Raw genomic sequence first — 23,450 nt, forward strand, 5'->3', positions numbered from 1 at the left:
ATAATTTATCCATTATCATGCTCAAGAATATTGATTTTCAATTTTTGTTATTAAACCAGTGATGCAACTAAATTTAGTTTGTTTTTTTTTTAAAGAGAGGTAGAAGTGGGAGGAGGGGCAGAGAGAGAGGGAGCATCTTTTTTTAAGGTTTTATTTATTTATTTGAGAGAGAGGAAGAGTGAGTGAAAGAGAGCACAATCAGGGTGAGGGGCAGGGGAAGAAGCAGACTCCCTGCTGAGCAGGGAGCCCAACGTGGAGCTCGATCCTAGGACTCCGGGATCATGACCTGAGCTGAAGGCAGATACTCAACAGAGCCACTCAGCTGCCCAGAGAAAGACAATCTTTTTTTTTTTTTTTTTTTAAGATTTATGTATTTATTCATTGAGAGCGAAGAGAGAGGCAGAGACACAGGCAGAGGGAGAAGCAGGCTCCCTGCAGGAAGCCCGATATGGGACTCGATCCTGGGTCTCCAGGATCACACCCCGGGCTGCAGGCAGCGCTAAACCGCTGCGCCACCGGGGCTGCCCGAAAGACAATCTTTTAAGTAGGCTGCATATCCAGCAAGGAGCCTGATGAGGGGCTGATCTCACAACCCTGAGATCATGACCTGAGCGGAAATCAAGAGTCAGATGCTTAAGTGACTGAGTTATCCAGGAGACCCATTAAATTTAGATTTTAGAAAGAAATTCACAAGGAGGTGTTCAAAAAAGACTCAAGTTCTCCTTCTAAATGCAGAGAATACTTTCCAGAGATTAATAACATTAAAAATTCAAGATGTTCATTTGCTCCCAGGCAACAGAAAGAAAGTGTAGCTTAAAAATACAAATTACTGGATAAAATTAGAAGGTCAGTAGACTCAAAAATCAATACTCAATTATGTGATTAAATACATGCTTTTATTACCTATCATCTTGTAGTAAATGTTCTTATTGTCTTTTAAATATATTTGATGGGCAATTTTCCCATCTAATCTCTTAACCACCAATGGGAAATAAAATTTAAGAAAGAACAAGAACTGCTCATCAGTAGTTTTTTTTTATAGTATGTAGAAAAGCATCATGTATTTATACAGATCCAAGAATACCACTCATAGAATGCCATAACTGCTCAATGTCAACAGGCAGAAGAGACATCATACTATACTGTACACCCAGGGATTATTATCTACTGTGTAGTATAGTCACAAATACTTACCCTTGCCCAATTTTTTCGTATCTTGTGTATTTTTTCTTAGGGTCCCCTATGCTCACAATAGTTCCTATTTTAAACAAAAAACAACAAAAAGTTGGAAGCACAGCCAAGCATTTTAAAGTTGTAAACTAATTCTATCATTATTCCTTTTAATTTTTTAAAAAAGATTTTATTTATTTATTCATGACAGACACAGAGAAAGAGAGAGGAGAGAGAGACACACACACACACACACACAGGCAGAGGGAGAAGCAGGCTCCATGTAGGGAGCCTGACGCGGGACTTGATCCTGGGTCTCCAGGATCACACCCTGGGCCGAAGGCGGCGCTAAACCACTGGGCCACCAGGGCTGCCCTTATTTTATTGTTTTATTTTTATTATTTTTTAAAGATTTTATATATTTATTCATGAGAGACACACCCACAGAGAGAGAGAGAGAGAGAGAGAGAGAGAGAGAGAGAGAGGCAAAGACACAGGCAGAGGGAGAAGCAGACTCCACACAGGGAGCCTGTCGTGGGTCTCGATCCCGGGCCTCCAGGATCACACCCCAGGCTGCAGGCGGCGCTAAACCGCTGCGCCACAGGGGCTGCCCTCATTATTCCTTTTTAATAAACTACTGATCTTAGAACATTGGTTTTCAAAACCAATGTTAAGTTTCAAAAATCATGTATGTTTCAAACAGAACACTAATGAAACTTAATAAGAAAGTATCAGAAGCAAGAAGACATATTATTTCCATGAGGTTAGACCTCCTAACTGTCTTAATTATCCTCTCACCTTTTCAAAATAAACACACTTTAAAAATGACCAACTGTAAGTGTGCCTGAGAATAAAGGGGTTCTCAGGATGTGGGATGTTTAGTCTTAATTGGGAAATTTCTGGGGAAGGATGGATTGGTCATTCTACTTTTCATACTACACTGATTTCAGTATTAAATTAATGGTAAGTTAGGAAACTACTTACTATCAGAAATAATATATAAATGATATCCAAATGAATAACCCTAAATGGCCTGACTCTTCCCATATACCTTCTATCTTCCAATATATTTTGGAAATCACTTATTTCTATAAAGATTACTTCAGTATGAACTAATCAAACATCTGTTTTAGGAAAGTTCACAGTCATAACTAAGAAGCTGTTTTATAATTAGGATTTGGATATAAAACTGTAACTTAATATGTTTTTATTACCAGTAAGCCAAAACATGAGAAAACCTCACTAAGTTGTTACTTACTCAAGGTAAAAGGAGATATGATTATATCAAGGAAACTCATACAAATATTCCAATTTTATATAGGTACCCAATTTCTGGCCTATAGCCACTCTAGCTGTAATATTTTTCCTTGATCCCGCTATGTCAGTATTCTTTACAGTTGCTGTAGATTTATAATCAGATATTATTGCTACCCTCTCTCTGGTACCGTGTGTTCGTTATTTCTAATGGTTGATTCAGGCCAATGTGAGTTGATGGATGAGAAGAGGAAAAAAAAAAACACATCATATATCTATACAGCCATATTGTTTAGTTATTTGGGGACTTTTTGTATTCTCATATTGAGAAGCTATAAGTATAGTTAAATATATACCAACTTCCTTTGATAAGGTTTCCAACCATGACCCTTAGATTTGGCCCTTTGGAAAAAAGTATTGCTCCAGATGGTACTGACCACTGCAAAAACATTACTCAAGAGTTAACAATGATGAACAAGCAAATCAGAATATAATCACATAAACAAAGTAAGGAAGACAAGTCAAATATAATAACATATTAAAATAGAACTCTTTTTTAATATACTTGAAAACACATATTTCTTTAATAGCTTGTTTCAAAATGATAAAATCTCATTGGTTCTAATCTAATCACAACATTAACCAGACTTTAATTGAACCTATTGTTCCTAAAAGGAAACCAGTTATTATTTATGTCTTAAGTCAAAACATAAGGTATAAACTAAAATCCATCTGAGCTAAATGTTTCAAGAGCTATTAACAATTAAGAATAATGTAAATGTAGGCAACATACTTAATTTTTCCATAATCTCTTCATCTGTCATTTTGGTCTTCTTTTTCTGTTTGTCAGAAGACTTGGCACCGCTATCAACATTAGAATCACCAACTGGTGCAGGAATAGGGTCAATTACAGACCGTGTATAAATCTGCAGAGAGATAGTTAATTATTGAGGTCTGAGGAAAAATATTTTTAGACATTCTTACTGGCATACTATTCAGTTCTTTGATTTTTAACCAAAACTACTTTTCTCCAATGTTCTAAAGAATGAGCATATTTTCAGACTTCTCCTAAAAAAGCCTTGTAACTTAGAAGAATAAGTATGAAAAGTGTGAAACACTTTTAACACATGATATATAGATTTTAAAAGTCTGTCTAGCAAAATAGCAGATCTGTGAATGAAATTTAAGTTTAACCAATGATATGCTAGCAATGAAACAAAAAGTACAAAAAGTAAAAATCATGTTCTTACTACAAAAGAGAAATAAAGAGCAAAATTATGGAAACCATAATGTTCATATACCAAAAAAATTGAGATCATGCTATGCATATTTTTTAGACCACAATGCTATGAAACTTGAAGTCAATCATAAGAACAATTTTGGAAGACCACAAATACATGGAGGTTAAAGAACATCCTACTAAAGAATGAACAGATTAACCAAGAAATGAAAAAAGAAAATAAAAAAAAACCACATGGAAACAATGGAAAATGGAAACAGGGCCATCAAAAACCTTTTGGATGCATCAAAAGTGGCCATAAGAAGAAAATGCATAGCAATACAGGCCTACCTCAGGAAGTAAAAAAAAGTCTTAAAAAATCTAAACTTACACCTAAAGGAGTTGAAAAAGGAACATCAAGTAAAGTCTACAACCAGCAGAAGAGAAATAATGAAATTAGAACAAAAATAAATCACATTGATGTGGAAAAAAGCTCAGCAGAACAAACCCATGAAACCAGAAGCTGAATCTCTGACAAAATTAATAAAATTGATAAACCTCTAGACAGATATATCAGAAAGAAAAGAAAAATATCCAAATAAATAAAATCATGAAAGAGAGAGGATAGACCACAGCCAACATGACAGAAATAAAAGAATTCTAAGAGAAAATTATGAAAAATTCTATGCCAACAAATTGTTCAATCTGGAAAAAATGGATAAAGTCCTAGAACCCTATAAACTATCAAAACTGAGATAGAAAAAAATATTGAAACAAGAAAAATTCAAAATTTGAACAAATACAAAAGCAGCAAAGAAACTGAATCCGTAATAAAAAAAATCTCCCAACAAACAAAAGTTCAGGACCAGATGGCTTCCCAGGGGAATTTTTTCAGCTATTTAAAGAAGAGTTAATACCTATTCTTCTCAAACTATTCCAAAGAATAGAAATGGAAGGAGAACTTACAAACTCATTCTGCAAGAATTAACTATTAATTCCCATAAAAACTTATACCCAAAGACATTTCTACCATTTCATCGTAAACAGCCACTTCTAGGAGGTAAAAGAGGAAAACAGCCCTTCTCTTTCATTAGATCACGACCTAACGGCAGGCCTCAGAGCCCTTCCTGCTTACTGTGCCAGCATTCTACCACACAGAAAATTCTCCCCCTTTCCTTGTATTGGCACAGGGTAAGAGACAAGATTCTTCCTGTCTCTATCTAAGGTTACTATATTTTTTAAATTCTCCCCTAGCCAGTTGGGAATTTCACTCTCAGAAGCCTCTTGAATGACACTAGGGCTTTAAGAGAAATGTAATCTGGGAGATTATATACATAACTTGGGTGAGAAGTAAGATTTAAGTTTTATTTTATCTTATTTTTTTAAAAAAGATTTATTTATTTATTTATGATAGACAGAGAGAGAGCGAGAGAGAGCGAGCGAGAGAGAGAGAGAGAGAGAGAGAGAGGCAGAGACACAGGCAGAGGGAGAAGCAGGCTCCATGCAGGGAGCCCAATGCGGGACTCAATCCCGGGACTGCAGGATCGTATCCTGGGCCAGAGGCTGGTGCCAAACTGCCGAGCCACCCAGGGATCCCCAGATTTAAGTTTTAGATATAGTAGTTATCTGCATTGAGATAAACAGAGAAAGCCAAATAGATGAATTCTCTGGAAGAGAAGGTGTAATATAGAAAGAAAAAACAATGAGGTAACCATTTTAACTTTTAAGGAAGTCATTTAACTTTAATTTTTAAAAAAACTAGTTTTTTGATGAATGATTTTTAGGTAAAGATCTTCTCGTCAAATTTCCCCACACTGAAGGATTTTGAAAATTAACCACTGGAAGTTAAATACAGATTGCTGTTTTTTAAAAACCCACGTGCCCAGATACCCACAGCCCAATTACTAATCAGACACGCACTGATTTTGTATGATCCGGTCGTGGGGCAATAACAGGAGGAGCAGCCTCTTCATCATCATCATCTTCCTCTGCTACTACTGCTGCTGTTTCTGATCCCTTCGCACTCAGCTACATTCATCACATGAACAAAGTAAGGAAGACAAGTCAAATCTAATGATACGTTAAAATAGGATTCTCTTTTTTAACATACTTGAAAAAATGTATTTCTTTAGTAGCTCATTTTAAAACAATAAAATCTCTTTGGTTCTAATCTAATCTTCATAAATAAAAAAAAATTAAAAAAAGGTAATTCTATAACTTATAGAAAAGTTTATAAAATAAATGTTTACAGTAAATATCAATTTTTAAAAATATTTTATTTATTTATTCATGAGAGACACACAGAGAGAGAGAGAGGGGCAGAGACACAGGCAGACGGAGAAGCAGGCTCCATGCAGGGAGCCCGATATGGGACTAGACCCGGGGTCTCCAGGATCACACTCTGGGCTGCAGGCGGCGCTAAACTGCTGTGCCACTGGGGATGTACAAATATCAAATTTTCTTAAGAGAAAATTTATAACTTTTTTTTTAAGATTTTATTTATTTATTAGAGACACACAGCGAGAGAGAGATAGAGGCAGAGACACAGGCAGAGGGAGAAGCAGGGATCCTGGGTCTCCAGGATCATGTCCTGGGCTGTAGAAGGCGCTAAACCACTGAGCTAGCAGGGCTGCCCAATTTATAACTTTTATATGAGAATTTTATGCTCCTTAAACAAGTCCTAAAAGCAAGAAATTATTTTATTTGTTAAGAATAAAAACTCAGGATGCCTGGGTGGCTCAGCGGTTGAGTGTCTGCATTTGGCTCAGGGCATGATCCTGGAATCCCAGGATCGAGTCCCACGGTGGGCTTCATGCATGGAGCCTGCTTCCTCTCTGCCTGTGTCTCTGCCTCTCTCTGTGTCTCTCAGGAATGAATGAATGAATGAATAAATAAATAAATAAATAAACAAAATCTTTTAAAAAATTAAATTAAAATAAAAGAAGACGTTAACTTTTACACAGAGCTTATTATATACGAGATGTGTGCTAGGTGGGTACTTTACATATTATCACATTTTGTCTTCATATAACTCAAGGAGATTGTTTCTTCCTAATTGAGGAAATTCTGTTTACTTAACATGGCTTCTCTTTTTTTTTTTTTTTTAATTTTTTATTTATTTATGATAGTCACAAACAGAGAGAGAGAGAAAGATGCAGAGACATAGGCAGAGGGAGAAGCAGGCTCCATGCACCGGGAGCCCGACGTGGGATTCGATCCCGGGTCTCCAGGATCGTGCCCTGGGCCAAAGGCAGGCGCTAAACCACTGCGCCACCCAGGGATCCCCCTAACATGGCTTCTCTTATCCACTTAATCAGGTGGCTAGCTTATAAGCATTTATTTCTGATGACTATAATTAATTTTAGAAAGCAAAATAAAAACTGAGATCTGGGGATCCCTGGGTGGCGCAGCGGTTTAGTGCCTGCCTTTGGCCCAGGGCGCGATCCTGGTGACCCGGGATCGAATCCCACATCGGGCTCCTGGTGCATGGAGCCTGCTTCTCCGTCTGCCTGTGTCTCTGCCTCTCTCTCTCTCTCTCTCTCTGTGACTATCATAAATAAATAATAATAATAATAAAAAAACAAGATCAAAAACTGAGATCTGAGGATGCCTAGGTGGCTCAGCGGTTGAGCATCTGCCTTCAGCTCAGGGCGTGACCCCAGGGTTCCGGGATGAGTCCCGCATAGGGCTCCACGCATGGAGCCTGCTTCTCCCTCTGCCTATGTTTCTGCCTCTCTGTGTGTCTCTAATGAATAAATAGATAAAATCTTAAAAAAAAGCAAAAGTGAGATTTGTTTTGGGTAACTTAAGTTAGAACAAGAGCTATAAGAAGTAATATATTAACTTACTGCAGGTGTTCCAGAAGGGAAGCCATCTTTCTCTGAATATGAAACAGAAAATAATGCTAAGTCAACAACTCAAAAAATAAAAACAACTTCTATATAATAAAGGGAAGAAAATACAATGCAGAGCAAGTAAAATGTTCTTTCCTTTCATTTTAGGATGAAGCAAATCTTGAGAAAAATGATAATATCCGTATTCAAATAAGAATTTATTCAAGATTGTGCTACCAAATCTCAAATCTTAATGGAACTCTAGATTTACCAAAAATCATTGACTTGTATACTTCAAATGAATGAATTTTACAGCATGTGAACTATATTTCAAGGCAACTATTCAGACAATGGTAATTGTGCAAAGGAAAATTCTTAACATAAATTTTGATCAGTAAAAAAGCATATTCCTAAAGGCAAAACATAGTTCATAAAGACTAAATATCAAAATATTCATTCTGGAGTTTACAAGAGCAAGTTTTGTTTTGTTTTACTTTTCAAAAGGCCCAGAGACTTTTACATTTTTATACATATATAATATATGTTAAATAATATTAATATAACTATAACTTATGGCTATATTAACATTATTTAACATGTATATTAAAACAACATAAACATTACTTATATAATATAAATATGTAGGTATTTACACAAATAATATATAGTTATATTAAAGGTACATATTTAATATAACTAACATATATATTAAGTATGCAATATTTAAATAGGGTGAAAAGAATATACCATTTTCTGGTCAAACACTGACTTAAAAAATACTAATTTATAGAGACTTACTAACAAACACAAAGGCTTTAGGGATCAGTCTGATCTTTTGCTAAGGATGTAAAGGTCAAGATCTAAGTTAAAAAGTCAAGATCATTTGGCCAAGTGGTCTTTATTTCTTCCTTGACCAAAGCCCTTATTTCTGTGAAAATGCAATCAAATTATGTACAATTAATTAAAACTACACGTATGATTTTAGGGGTCAAAGAAACATATTAAAAGATACCCTGGGGGGATGCCTGGGTGGCTCAGCAGTTGAGTGTCTGCCTTTGGCTCAGGCTGTAGTCCCAGGATCCCAGGATCAAGTCCCACATCGGGCTCCCTGCACGCAGCCTGCTTCTCCCTCTGCCTCTGTCTCTGCCTCTGTCTCTTTCTGTGTCTCTCATGAATAAATACATAAAATCTTTAAAGGATCTGTGTGAGGGAGCCTGAACATCAAAAGAGATTCAAGAGTACAGCAGTCAACTATCATGTACGGAGTTTATTGTGATCCTGATTTGAACACATAAATTATTTTTTTTAATTTTTTTAAATTTTTATTTATTTATGATAGTCACACAGAGAGAGAGAGAGAGAGAGAGAGAGGCAGAGACACAGGCAGAGGGAGAAGCAGGCTCCATGCACCGGGAGCCCGACGCGGGATTCGATCCCGGGTCTCCAGGATTGCGCCCTGGGCCAAAGGCAGGCGCCAAACCACTGCGCCACCCAGGGATCCCTGAACACATAAATTATTTTTAAAAAACTACTATACTTCAATTCTTATCTAATGATACCCTAATTCAAAGGTATAAAATCTTTTAGTTCTAATGCTTATTTTATGTTTATATATTTGATAAGTTTCAATTTTTGAGTGGACTTAATAAGCATTTTTTTACTTTCAAAGTCTGTGTATTTAATATAGCAAACAATCCTCCTGTCCTACTAAAAGTAAATGTATTTCTAATTTGAACATGCCTAAAAATCATGATGTGCCTTTCTCTTCCATTGTTGGGAGTCATTCCAAAGCAGTGACACACACACACACACACAAAACCAAACAGAAGGCGAAAACACCCATTTTTGGCAAAACTAAGAGATTAATATACTCCCCAGTCTCTGAATTCTGCATAAAAGCTACCCCAATCAGTTTACAAAAGGCAGATCTACAAAGGGGCAAGAATAAAGACAAAGACCATAGCTTAGCTTTTTATTTTTCCAGAGACATTCTTTTTATGACAATTCTGCAATCCCATTTGAATCAGCCTTTTACCATTATATGACATCTTACCAGTAGGAGTAAAGCTCAGGTATTTCTGCTTCACTGTGTTGGAGTCATAGAACTTTAAGACATCCAGCACAGCCTGAGGATTCTTCTTTTGCTCTAGTTTGGTGATATTGGAGGTCTGTAATAATCGAGCCCACTGTTCTGGCATGCCCTAACAAAAAGACAGTCAGAAATTAGTTGTTTTGAGTCGCTCCAATAAAATCAACTTCCAGAGGTAAATGACAAAATACATAAAAATACAAGCCAATCAATTATAGGCTTGACTACATTGTCAAAGGTCTTCTTTTTCTAATGGTCTATTTTGCTAAATCTGTTTTGCATTATTCTAACTAATGGGCTCATCTCCCTAAGACAAAGATTTTTTTAATTTTAATTTTTTTTAAAAATTTATTTATGATAGTCACAGAGAGAGAGAGAGAGAGGGGCAGAGACATAGACAGAGGGAGAAGCAGGCTCCATGCACCGGGAGTCCGACGTGGGATTCGATCCTGGGTCTCCAGGATCGCGCCCTGGGCCAAAGGCAGGCGCCAAACCGCTGCGCCACCCAGGGATCCCTCCCTAAGACAAAGATATAGCAAACCACAACCCCTTTGTAAGAGAAAAGCACTAAGAATTCACAGTTAACATGTGGACAGAAAAGTTAACTTGAAACAATATTGCAAGGGAAGTTTTGAGTGCTAATACATAAAGGAGTCCCAACTGGGTAAACTTACAGTGAATTCTCCCGTAACCGCATCAAAGCCAACATGGATGGTATGCTCAAAATCAGATGGAGGAGAAATTTCTGGCCGTTCCTTTTCTTTCTTCTTACTTCCTAGAGGGCATGAAAAAAAAAAAGAATCATTCTATTTAAACAAGATTAATAATAGTCACTTATAATCATGTTTCTCCAAAATTAATTAGGAAAAAATTATTCTAGAAGAGATTTCCCCCTAAAAGACACTGGCTTATAGGAAACTGATAAAAGTAAAGTAACCTATTCTGTCTTCAAGCAGGGGTGGGGACAACCACAACTGTGTCCTGATTAAAGAGGTACCTGGACTGACCCTGCACCAGGACTGAATAAAAGAGCACAGGACAGAAGAGATAGCCCTTTAGAACACTGGTTCTCATAAACAGAGGCCTATACTTTCCATACTGAGCAATCTGGAAAACAAAGTCTATCAGATTCTATTTCCATTTGGCTATATTCATCCCAAAAGAACAACTTACATTACTATGACCATGTAGATAATAGAGACTGTATAGACAAAGTTTACAATGAGCATGCCATCTTTCTTGAACAACTCTAGTCCTTCCTCTTTTTATTAAAAATAACTGCTACATCTTAAGCCTTGTTTTTCCATGGTTCTACCAATTATTTTTGCTACATTTCTGACACACATCAATAATATTCTCTGTAATTCAAACACATTTGTTCCTCTCTGCCCCACTAGATGCTTCAAGTCCCCTGGCCATACCCTCCCACACCTCCGCCTTGCTCTCAGATCCTCCTGCTCTAATCTGCAGTAGTTTATGCCTAGGCTTCTGGCACAGTTGTTGTCCTAGGACATTCCTTCTACCCTTGTTAGAATCTATTTTCTGGATATTTTGTTTTCTTCTTTCTGGTTTATCCCTTGATACTTCTTGACCATATATATATACATATTTAGGTTGAAAATGTTTCCCTACCTCAGAACTTCTAACTTCCAGTGCTGCTATTCAGAAGGTCAATGCCATTTTGAACTACTGCTGAAAATCAAAATCAATTGTCCATCTATGCCTGTGTCTATTTCTAGATGCATAACCTTGTTGCAATGATTTATCTTTATGCCAATACGAGCCTGCCTTGACAGTTGTAGTTTAAAAATAAGCATTCAAACCACATAGTATAAGCCTTATAATTTTTTCCTTTTTCAAAGCTGTTTGACTATCCTAGGCCCTTTGCTGAGATTTTGATTGGAATTATATTGAATCTATAGATCAATTTAGGGAGAACTGATTTCTTAACAATAGTGAGCTTTCAGGACACCTGGGTGGCTCAGTGGTTTAGCACCTGCCTTTGGCCTAGGACGTGATCCTAGAGTCCCAAGATTGAGTCTCATATTGGGCTTCCTGCGTGGAGCCTGCTTCTCCCTCTGCCTGTCTTTGCCCCCGCCCCCCACCCCTCTCTCTCATGAATAAATAAATAATAAAAATCTTTAAAAAAATACTGAGCTTTCTAATCCATGAAAACAGTGAATGTCTCCATTTATTCAGGTCTTTTAAAACTTCTATCAGCAATATTTTATAGTTACCACTGTACAGATCTGTCACTGCTTTTGTAAAATTTCTGCCTCGGTATTTCAAAATTTCTGTTGCAATTGGTTTTGCATTTGCTTCTTTATTTATTATACAACTTTAGGCATTGGTGGCTTTAATGTCAAAACAAGTTAGGTAGGGAGTGTTCTAGTTTTTAGAATGCAAGGTACTAGCACTTATTGAACTTTGGAAAGGTTTTCTGGTTAAATATGATATTATGTTTTACCAGTTAAAAATATTCTATGTAAAAGCACTTGGTCTGGGGGGGGGGGTCACTTTTTTTTTTTTTAAATAAACTCTACCTAAAAGGAGGCTCAAACTCATGACCCCAAAGAATAATATGCTCTACTGACTGAGCCAGCCAGGTCCCCTGCAAATGGTATCGCTTTTTAAATTTGGTTTTCAACTTTTTTTTTTTTAAGATTTTATTTATTTATTTGACAGAGGGAGAACACAAGCAGGAGTAGCAACAGACTGAAGGAGTGGGAGATATGGGGCTTGATCCCAGGACCCTGGGATCATGATCTGAGACAAAGGCAAGACACTTAACTGACTAGGCCACTCATGTGCCCTGGTTCTCAATTGCCCATTGACGGTATAGAGAAACACAACTGATTCCTGATACCGATATACTGAAATCTTACTTTATCTTTTTTAGCTCCAGCAGCTTCTTTGTAGCTATCACAAGATTTCATATAAAGATTCAATCATATTTTTTTGTGAATAAAGGTTTACTTCTATCTCATTCTGAATTCCCTTCGTATCTTTTTCTTGCCTTACTGCACTGGCTACAACGTCTAGCACACTACTGAATAAAAGCAGTGAGAAGAAAAATCTTTGCATTTTTTTTGGATCTTAAAGGGAAAAGCCTTTTTTTTTTTTTTTACTATTAAATTTGATGCTAGTGGTAAGTTTTTCAAAGATGTTCTTTATCAGGTAAAGGCTTTTCTTCGTATTTCAAGTTTGCTGAATGTTTTTATCAGAAAGGAATACAGATTTTGTTAAATGCTTTTTCTACAACTAATGAGGTGAACATACATTTTATCTTTCTTATATTGTTAATATAAAAAATTATACTGATTAACTTCCAAATGTTACACCAACCTTGCATTCCTGAAATGAAAACCACTTGGTCACTGTGTACTATTCCCCCTTTCATATACAGTGAGATTCTAATTGCTAAAATCTTGCTAAAATTTTACATCTATATTGATGAGAAATATTGGTATCTAGCTTTCTTTTTTGTAATGTCTTTGGTTGTGGTATCAGGGTAACACTGATCTCATAAAGTAAATTGGGAAGTATTCCTTTCCATTCAATTTTCTGGAAGATTATGTGGAACCGTTGATAGTTCTTCCTTAAATGTTTGGTACAACTCACCAATGGAGCCGTATGGGTCTGTTTCTTTGTGGAAGGTTGTTAACTACAAACTAAATTTTCCTAGAGATGTAGTGTTTTTAGGTTATTTCTTCTTGAATGAATTTTGAAAACTTGTCTTTCAAGAAATTTTCCTACTTTATCTAATGTGTTGAATTTGTTACCTTACCATTTTTAATATCTGTAAAAACACCACCTTTCTTTTCTTTTTTCTTTCTTTGATATAAAGAGACAGAGCATAAGCAGGCAGAGTGGCAGGCAGAGGGAGAAGCAGGATCCCCGCTGAGCAGAGCAACTGACGTAGGGCTTGATCTCAGGACTCCAGGATCATGACCTGAGCCGGAGGCAGATGCTTAATCAACTGAGGCACCCAGGCGCCTTTCATTCTTTTTTTTAAATATTTTATTTATTTATTCATGAGAGAGAGAGAGAGAGAGAGAGAGAGAGAGAGAGAGAGAGAGAGAAGCAGAGACACAAGCAGAGGGAGAAGCAGGCTCCATGCAGGGAGCCCGACACGGGACTCGATCCCAGGACTCCAGGATCACACCCTGGGCCAAAGGCAGGCGCTAAACCGCTGAGCCATCCATGGATTCCCCCCTCTTTCATTCTTAATACTGATAATTTGTGGCTTCTCCCCGCCCCCCCATTTCAGTTTGCCTAAGTTTATCCATTTTACTGATATTCTCAATAAATCAGCTTGTGGTTTCACTGATTTTTCTTTTTATTGTATTGATCTTCACTTTGAATTTTGTTATTTCTTTTCTTCCATACATTCAATCTCATTTGCTCTTCCTTTCTAGATTATTAAGATGGCTTTGCTTAAGTCGTTGACTTAAAATCTTTTTCTCTTCTCATACTATAAATTTTCTTCTAAGTACTGCCTTAGCAGCATCATACAGATATTGATGCTGTGAATTTTCATTTTCATTCCATTTAATATACTTCCTAATATCTTTTTGATTTCTTCATTTATTTGGAAGTGTGTTTTTTCCCCTGAATATTTCCAGAGATTTTTCTGTTAATTTTTAATTTAATTACATTGTGGTCATACAATATACTTTGTGTGATTTGAATCCTTCTAAATTTATTAGACTTTTAAAAATCTCCCTAGAATGTGATCTCAGTTAAGTGTTCCATGTTCACTTAAATAAGTATATTCTCAAGGTGGAATGTGCTATAATGTCAACTGGTCAGAGTTGATTGATAGTTTCAGCAATTTTCTGTCTACTGGCTCTACCAATTACTGAGAGAAGTATACTGGAATCTCCAACTATAATGGGATTTATCTATTTCTCCTTAAAACTGTATCTGTTTTTACTTCATGTATTTTAAAGCTCTAGTATTAAGTGTACAAATGTTTACTTCTATTATTTCCTCTTCATGAACTGACCTTATTACCATTATAAAATAACCTATTCCTTACCTTTATCCCTTAAATATTTAGAGTAATATTTTTTGCTCCAAAATCTATTTTATCTGATTTTAGCCAGTCCAGGTTTCTTTTCACTGTTAGTATGCTTAACAAAAATCCTGTTATTTGACCTATTTCTTGGTTTTATGTTTTTAAAGTGGATTTTTATAAATAGCATATGATTAGTAATCTAATAACCTCTGCTTTTTAATTGGGGTGCCTAGATCAGTTACATTTAATGTGATTATTGACATAGCTGGATTTACTTTTTCTTTTTCCTTCCTCCCTCCCTCCTCCCTCCCTCCCTGCCTCTCTCTCTCTTTCCTCTCTTTCAGTAGGCTCCACCCTCAGCGTAGAGCCCAATTCAGGGCTTGAACTCACAACCCTGAGATCAAGACCTGAGCTGAGATCAAGAGTCAGACACTCAACCAACTGAGCCACCCAGGAGCCCCTGATGTAGCTGGGTTTAAACTAGCCATTCCATTGTTTTCTAATGGTCTCTATTCTTTGTTTACATTTTCCTCTTTTTTTTTTCCTTTGGATTAACTAAGTATTTTTTATAATTCCCCTTTTATCTCCTTTGTTGTTTAAGCAATAATTCTTCATATACCATAAAGTTCATCTGAGTTTTAATATACAGAGAGAGTTGTGTAACCATCACCACAACCTAACTGTGGATATTTTCATCATCCCTAAAAGCAACCTTGTACTCATTAGCAATCGCTCCTCATTGTCTCCTCCCCGCTCCCAAGCTCTGCGCAACCATTAATCTTCCTTCACCACACATTTGTCTATTCTGGCCATTTCATTTAAATAGGGCCACACAACACGCAGTCTTTTGTAAATGGCTTTAAAAAAAAAGATTTTATTTATTTATTCATGAGAGACACACACAGAGAGGGGCAGAGACACAGGCAGAGGGAGAAGCAGGCTCCAAGCAGGGAGCCCAATGTGGGACTGGATCCCGGGACTCCAGGATCACACCTTGGGCCAAAGGCAGGCGCTAAACCGCTGAGCCACCCAGGCATCTTTACTTGTTTTTGAGGTTCATCTATGTGATAGAACATATCACAGGACTTCACTTCTTAAATAGGGACTTCATTTCTTAAAAACTGGATGTTTTTTAGAGATTTAGATTAGGAAAAACATTTTACCATAGTGAAAACAATTACCATAGTGATTTTCATTCCTTTATGCAGATCTACATTTTCCTCTGACAACATTTTCCTTCTGCTTGAAAGATTTGGTTTAATATTTTTTATAGGGCAGGTCTGCTGCTGAAAAATTCTTTCAGCCTTTATGCATTTGTTTGTTTGCATAAAGTTTTGGGATCCCTGGGTGGTGCAGCGGTTTGGCGCCTGCCTTTGGCCCAGGGTGCGATTCTGGAGACCCCGGATCGAATCCCACGTCGGGCTCCTGGTGCATGGAGCCTGCTTCTCCCTCTGCCTGTGTCTCTGCCTCTCTCTCTCTCTCTCTCTCTCTGATTATCATAAAATAAATAAAAATTAAAAAACAATCTTTGTTTCCCCTTCATTTTTGAGATATGTTCACAAGATACAGAATTCTAAGTTGATAAGAGTCTTCCTTTCAATACTTTTAAAAGAATTTTTAAAGATTTTATTTGTTGGGGATCCCTGGGTGGCTCTGCGGTTTAGCACCTGCCTTTGGCCCAGGGCGTGATTCTGGAGTCCCGGGATCGAGTCCCATGTCAGGCTCCCGGCTTGGAGCCTGCTTCTCCCTCCTCCTGTGTCTCTGCCTCTCTCTCTCTCTCTCTCTCTCTGTCTATCATAAATAAATAAATAAATCTTAAAAAGAAAAAAAGATTTTATTTGTTTATTTGGGAGAGTGAGAGCACAAGCAGGGGGAGGAGCAGAGGGAGGGAGAGAAGCAGACCCCCTGCTGAGCCGGGAGCCCTCCAGCCCGGGGGCTTGAGAGGGGCTCTATCCCAGGACTCTGGGATCATGACCTGAGTGGAAAACAGACGCTTAACTGACCAAGCCATCCAGGTGCCCCTCTTTTAGTACTTTAAAGATATTCCTTCTTCTATGATGCACTGTTACTTCCATGAAGTCCACTGTCATATTTTGTTCCTTTTAGGTAATGTGTCTTTTCTTTCTGGCAGCTTATTTTTGGGCTTACAAAAATAAGCTTTTTTGTTTTTTAATCAATTTTTTAGAGCAGTTTTAGGTTCAAGAAAATTGAGCCAAAGGTTTGAAAGCTTTTAAAATTTTCTCTTTATCGGGATCCCTGGGTGGTGCAGCGGTTTGGCACCTGCCTTTGACCCAGGGTGCAATCCTGGAGACCCGGGATCGAATCCCACGTCGGGCTCCCGGTGCATGGAGCCTGCTTCTCCCTCTGCCTATGTCTCTGCCTCTCTCTCTCTCTGTGTGTGACTATCATAAATAAATAAAAATTAAAAAAAATTTTTTTTCTCTTTATCACCTGTTTTAAACCATTTGCTTATGTGCTGTGGTTGTAGTTTTCATCATGTTTCTTGTGCTTGGAGTTCACTGAACTTCTTGAATCTGTGGCTTTACAACTTTCATTAAATTTATGTTTTCAGGTTTAAAAAAAAAAAGCTTTTTTTTTTTTAAACGTTTCCCCTTCCCATTTTTTGGGAACTTCAATTACAGTTTTATTATGTCTGCATGCAATTTGTCCCATAGCCATTCATTTTTGTTTCAGTTTTTTTTCTTCTAAGTTTCATTTTACATGGTTTCTATGGTCTTCAAATTCACTTATCTTTTCTTCTAAAATGCCTAATTTACTGTTAATCTTGTCCATTGTATTTTCGATCTCTAGAATTTTGATTTGTTCTTTTTTCTATCTTCCAGCATTACTTCTAAATATGCTGAATCTTTCCTTTGGGTTCTTCATATGGAATACAATAATTTCACCATTTTAATGTCCTTGCCTACTAATTCTATCAACTGTATCACTTCTGAATTGATTCCAATTGACTGATTTTACTCATTATGGGTCTTTGCATGCCTGGAAAATACTGAATGGATGCCAGACACTGAAAACTGTTCCTTGGTAATTGCTAGATATTTTTGTATTCCTATAAACATTGGTGAGCTTTGTTCTGAGACACAGATAGGTAATTCTTAGCTGTTTACTCATAGAGGGGAGAAACAAATTTAGAAACAGTTGGCCCGTTAGGTATTAAAGTTTTGTTAGGCAATATTGGAGCAACATTTAATCTAGAGCTAATTCTGCCCCAATTCGGAGGAAAGGTCTCTATTCTATGATTCTTATTCTGAATAGGAAATATCCTGTGCCCTGTGTGAGCATTGCAGATAGCTTCCTCTCATCATTCCCAGTGGTTCCTTTTCCAGTCTGGGTAGTTATTCTCACATACATGTGCTACTGAACACTCAAGGGAGACCTCTACAGATTTTTCTGTGTGTATACAAACTAGCTGCCTTGACGTCACCCAACTTCCAGCTCTCTTTCTTAGCTCTAGGAGACCACCTAATTGTCCCTCCCTGTGCTGCAACCTGGCAACTCATTCCAAGCAGTAAGCTGGGTCAATTGTAGGACTCACCTCAATTGTTTTCCATCTCTTGGGATGGATTTCCTTTATTTCTGATATACAACATCATGAAAACCATTGCTTTATTTTTCCCCAGTGTTTTAGTTCTTTCAATTGGAAGGGCAAAATCTAGTCCCTGTTACTCCATCTTTTTTTTTTTTTTAAGATTCTATTTATTCATGAGAGACGAGAGAGAGAGAGAGAGAGAGAGAGAGAGAGAGAGAGAGAGGCAGGCAGGCAGAGACACACACAGGCAGAGGGAGAAGCAGGCTCCATGCAGGGAGCCTGACATGGGACTCGATCCCAGGTCTCCAGGATCAGGCCCTGGGCTGAAGGCGGTGCTAAACTGCTGAGCTACCCAGGCTACCCTCCTGTTACTCCAACTTGACTGGAAATATAATAGGTTTTGCTGTCATATCTGTGGTATTATGAAATTTCAGGATGATATGATTTGATGTGGTCTTTACTCTTTCATTGTGATGAATATTCAGTGAATCCCTTCCATTTGGAAATCATATTCTTCAGATATGGGAAATTTGTTCTATCATTTCTTAGATTATTTTATTCATTCATTAAGTTTTATCAGCATATCATATATTTCCTCTCATATTTTCCACCTTTGTATTTTTGTTTAATAATCTGGGAGAATTTTATTGATTGTCTTCCAATCTTCCACCTATTGATATCTTTTGTTTTGGTAATATTAAATATTGACTTCCCAAGAATTATTTCTCATTGCTTCTGATCGTTCTGACAATATTTTCCTTGTTTCATGGATGCCAGTGATCTTCTCTTTGAAGATTACAGTTTACTTGTGTGTATAGATTGGTTTTCTTCACCCTACATTGTCTGTACTATATTCCTTTTTTATCCTCTGTTGTTTTGTACTCTCTTCTATTACAGCAAGGGTTTTTCTCAAATGTCTGGTAATTCTTTGCTATATATTCATACAGAGGAATATTTGTTTTTTAAAGATTTTATTTATTTATTTATTCATGACAGAGAGAGAGAGAGGCAGAGACACAGGCAGAGGGAGAAGCAGGCTCCATACAGGGAGCCCAACGTGGGACTCGATCCCAGGTCTCCAGGATCACGCCCCGGGCCAAAGGCAGCACTAAGTCGCTGAGCCACCTGGGCATCCCCATACAGAGGAATATTAAAAAGTTAACTGAGAGATATATCAGCCTTTTCATTAAAGATGGGTGGGGGGTGGGGTACCTAAAGTATTTTTTTCCAGAGCATTCTGTTTATCCAGAGAAAAATCTTCCAATCTCTAGTCTGAGGGCTTTGAGTCAAGCTACAAGTATTCTGAAAGCAGGGTAGAGGAAACAAATTTAATGTTAACTTGCATTGAATCCGCCCTTCTTTTCTTTTTTCAGTTTCAGAATTCAGTGATTCATTAACCATCCACCACATATAATACTCAGTGCTCATTATATCAAGTGCCCTCCTTAATGTCCATCACCCAGTTATCCCATCCTCCCACCTACCTCCCTTCAAACAACCCTCAGTTTGTTTCCTACAGTTAAGGAATCTGCCTTTCTTATTCTGGTGACTTCTCTGAAAAGAATGAGGGGCTTCTCGGTTTAATTTCTCCTGGAATACAAATAAACATCAGTTTGTTCTTTTGTTCTACCTGAGGATGGGACTTAAAAACATTTTCATTGGCTACATGGGGTAAAGAAGGGGTCCTAAGGGGCTTCTGATTCCTCCTACACAGATTTTCAACTAATTCCTCCCCCTTTTCAGCCTGTGTATTATATATCTCCCCCACTCCACCACACACACACGTGATGTTGTATGTCTCTAAACCCTAAGCCTCTGAGATTTTTACAAGGAAAATCGTTCACTTCTCACAGACATTCCCATTTGCATATGTTTAGGATAGGTCCTCATCTGTTCAGTCAGCTGCCACTTTTCCACCCTTCTATCTTTCAAGTATGTACTGAAATCTCTTGTATACTATGTCCCTTCTATTTTCTTTGCTCTTATGATATTAAAAGAAAATTTGTTATTTTACTTGGGTCTGAGGAGGGATAGGGATAGCAAATAGAGGCATGTGGTCAGTTTGCTATGCTGTCAATCTGCTTAAAGTCTCCTAATATAAAAGCTAAAAGTCATGTTCTTTGATAGGTCTGCATATCTACAGTTGGAATGTTACTGTACCGCACCACTCTTTGTTTACGAGATGCTACTGACCTAGCACTAGTGGGAAGCATACTATTTTTTTGACTAGTGAGGATAAATTTGTGACTAATGTCCATCTCCTTTCTAGGTTTCTTTGATACATATTTATTTACAAGAGATCTGACTATGGTAAGTGGGCAGGGTGCATTAGGTGTGGCAAGGAGCAGAGGGAAATGCAACTGTTAAACCTAGTATAAATTTTGCCATCTCTACTGAAATGCACAATTCCATCTATCAAAAATAACCGCTCATTTTCAACTACACTGTGAGTGTTCTGATATCATGCTCTCTACTTCTCTTTTAGAAGATTCTTTAGAAGTCCCTAGACTCATAACTCAGTATCCTGCATAGAGGAAACATTTATTAACCAACTATAAACTAATAATTTACTTTTTATATGGCTCTGAACTGATGACAGAAAAACAACTTCATGCATTATAAAAGTACTCATTTCCTCTTCTTTAAAAAAAAAACCTGCTCAATATTCCACTTCTGATATACATATGGTTGGAAAAGATACTATTTTATTAAATGACCTTGATTATAGATGACTGGTCCAAGGTAGGCATGAAATTCAAGCCAGGTCAGCCATTGTTCCCTAACACTGGGTCCCAGGCAATTAGATTGGTTTAGGAGTGAATACCTAAACTAAGCCAGAATTAACGTCTTGAGAATCAGTCTTTCACTAGTGAATGGAGTTATAAGAAATAAACCCCAAGAAGTGAAGTGAAGTGTTTCCTAACAGAGAAAAAAAGTCTGAAATTAAAAATAATAATAATAATAAAGGTAACACAGAATAAAGGAGCACCCATTCCTCCAAACATTCCAGCTCTCTTTCTCTTTCTCTCCCTCCATCTAGGCTATACAAAGTGACTCTGCAGGTGTTCTCTCAACTACAAGGCTGTATATAATTCTAACGAAAACATCAACAGGTTTTTTTTTTTTTTTAAGATTTCTATTTATTTAGGCAGAGAGAGAGAGAGAGAGAGAGAGAGAGAGGGAGAGACACAGGCAGAGGGAGAAGCAGGCTCCATGCAGGGAGCACGACATGGGACTTGATCCTGGGTCTCCAGGATCACGCCCTGGGCTGCAGGCGGCACTAAACCACTGAGTCACCGGGGCTGCCCCATCAACAGGTTTTTTTAAAAAAAGTTCATGATAAATTCTCAAATGTATAGAGAAGAGCAAAGGGCCAAAGATCATAAAGAAAAACTTCACAGGTTTTCTCTCTCAGGTATTAAGAATTACAGGCTATAGTAATTAAGGCAGTACAGTATTAGCTCAGGGACAAGTCAGCCAATGCAATAAAGTAGAGAACACATAAGTAGATCCTGACTTATGAGGAAATCTGATAGATAATAGCTAGTATTGCAGGTCAGTGGGGAAATGATCAAAGTTTCAATGAAAGGTATGGGACACTGGTTTTTTAAAAAAAGTGAATATGGATCTCTCTTTACAGAAACAGATCAGCTCTGAAAAGTTATTAGATCTCGAATGTGATAAACACAAGAAAACAAAAGATTTCAGAAATTACAAAAACAAAATTTAATGGATGTTAAATACAGATCTCAAGGGCTGATAAACTTAAATGCCATCAGAGCCATCCTAGGTACCCTCACCCTCTCTTTGTGAGAGGGGACCTTGAGTTAGTAATAGCCGATGAGTGAGTTAAGAAGGTAAAACTGGAAGTCTCAAAATGTTCAGAGATGGGTATGCTCTTTTGAATTTATGTAAATGCATATTCAATTTGCTCACAAACCCTACCATTACCCATTTCATTTTGTTTGCTTTTTGCCTCTCCAAGGCTGTCCCTAAGTACATTTTATCCCAGCTTGAGCATTACCCTACTCTACTTTTTTTTTTTTTAAGATTTTATTGTTTTAAGTAATCTCTATACCCCATATGGGGCTCCAACTTACAACCTCAAGATCAAGAGTCAGCATCCTCTTCCCTTACCCCACTTTGCATTTTGCTCTCCACTGGCAAGTCATTTCAACCCTGTCAGCAATTTCTTCTGGTACTAACCTCCATAAATTCGTTTTCTATCCTCCATAATTATAAATACTGTGTCTACACTTTTAGGTTTTCCTACTTTAAATACACCAATTTACTACTATGGAAGATGAGCATTCAGTGCTCTCCAATACACACACTTCCCTGCCCTCTTCCCATATATACTTAAAAAACATACTTCCATGAGGGTTTTCAGTTACAATCACACATGAAATCTTAAAAGCAAAACTATAGTAAGAGATACACAATAAAAAGAACAGGTTTTTATCTCTCTCATGATTACATACTGTCTATTAATCTAAATTCTCAAAGACTTGATTCTTTATTAATATTAAACATATTACCTCATTCAAATTATCACTGATTATGTATTCTTAAGTTAAATGTGTATTTATTATATACAAAGCACTATTCTCCCATTTGGGTTTACTTCTCAATGTTTACCTACTATGTAAGTGGAAATATATCTTTATCTTCACATAGATCTATTACTATCTATCAGAGACATATTGCCATGCCTAATGTAATTATTTTTTTTTAATTTTTTATTTATTTATGATAGTCACACAGAGAGAGAGAGGCAGAGACATAGGCAGAGGGAGAAGCAGGCTCCATGCACTGGGAGCCTGATGTGGGATTCGATCCCGGGTCTCCAGGATCATGCCCTGGGCCAAAGGCAGGCGCTAAACCGCTGCGCCACCCAGGGATCCTGCCTAATGTAATTAAATACATTAATTTAATTCTTATTCTGAAATCCATTACCAGTCCATAATCTAATTCTAAAAAACCGTGAAAACCGTAAGTTCTTTCTTTAGGCTTGACACCAAAACAAATTCAGTGACTTCAACTTAGATGACCATTTAGAGTCTTTATCCCACTTTGTGTGATTAGGCTGATGGTTCTTACCTGGAGGTGATTCTCCCCACAGAGGATATCTGGTAATGTCTAGAGACATTTTTAGTTGTCATAGCTGGGTGGGAGGTGCTACTGACACCTAGTGGGTAAAAGCTAAAAAATGGCTTATAGGATGTTCTATAATGCACAAGACAGATCCCTGCACCAAAGCGTTATTTGGCCCCCAAATGTCATTCTTACTGAGGTTGAGAAACTCTGGACTAGAC

General features: G+C 37.3%; 1 protein-coding gene across 2 annotated transcripts in view; it reads right to left on the minus strand.

The window, feature by feature from the left end:
• Window positions 1-23,450, minus strand: part of PAK2 (p21 (RAC1) activated kinase 2) — an 86,489-nt gene that overhangs the window by 15,249 nt on the left and 47,790 nt on the right. For both annotated transcript variants that reach the window (XM_055316183.1, XM_055316184.1), the window contains exons 3-8: window positions 10,240-10,340; window positions 9,530-9,677; window positions 7,492-7,523; window positions 5,564-5,671; window positions 3,218-3,350; window positions 1,195-1,258 (exon numbers count right to left, since the gene is read on the minus strand). In XM_055316183.1, the coding sequence (XP_055172158.1) occupies window positions 1,195-1,258; window positions 3,218-3,350; window positions 5,564-5,671; window positions 7,492-7,523; window positions 9,530-9,677; window positions 10,240-10,340 (586 nt within the window). The remainder of the gene's footprint in view (window positions 1-1,194; window positions 1,259-3,217; window positions 3,351-5,563; window positions 5,672-7,491; window positions 7,524-9,529; window positions 9,678-10,239; window positions 10,341-23,450) is intronic.

This window comes from Nyctereutes procyonoides, unplaced genomic scaffold, assembly GCF_905146905.1.
Source record: "Nyctereutes procyonoides isolate TBG_1078 unplaced genomic scaffold, NYPRO_anot_genome, whole genome shotgun sequence".
Classification (NCBI taxonomy): domain Eukaryota; kingdom Metazoa; phylum Chordata; class Mammalia; order Carnivora; family Canidae; genus Nyctereutes; species Nyctereutes procyonoides.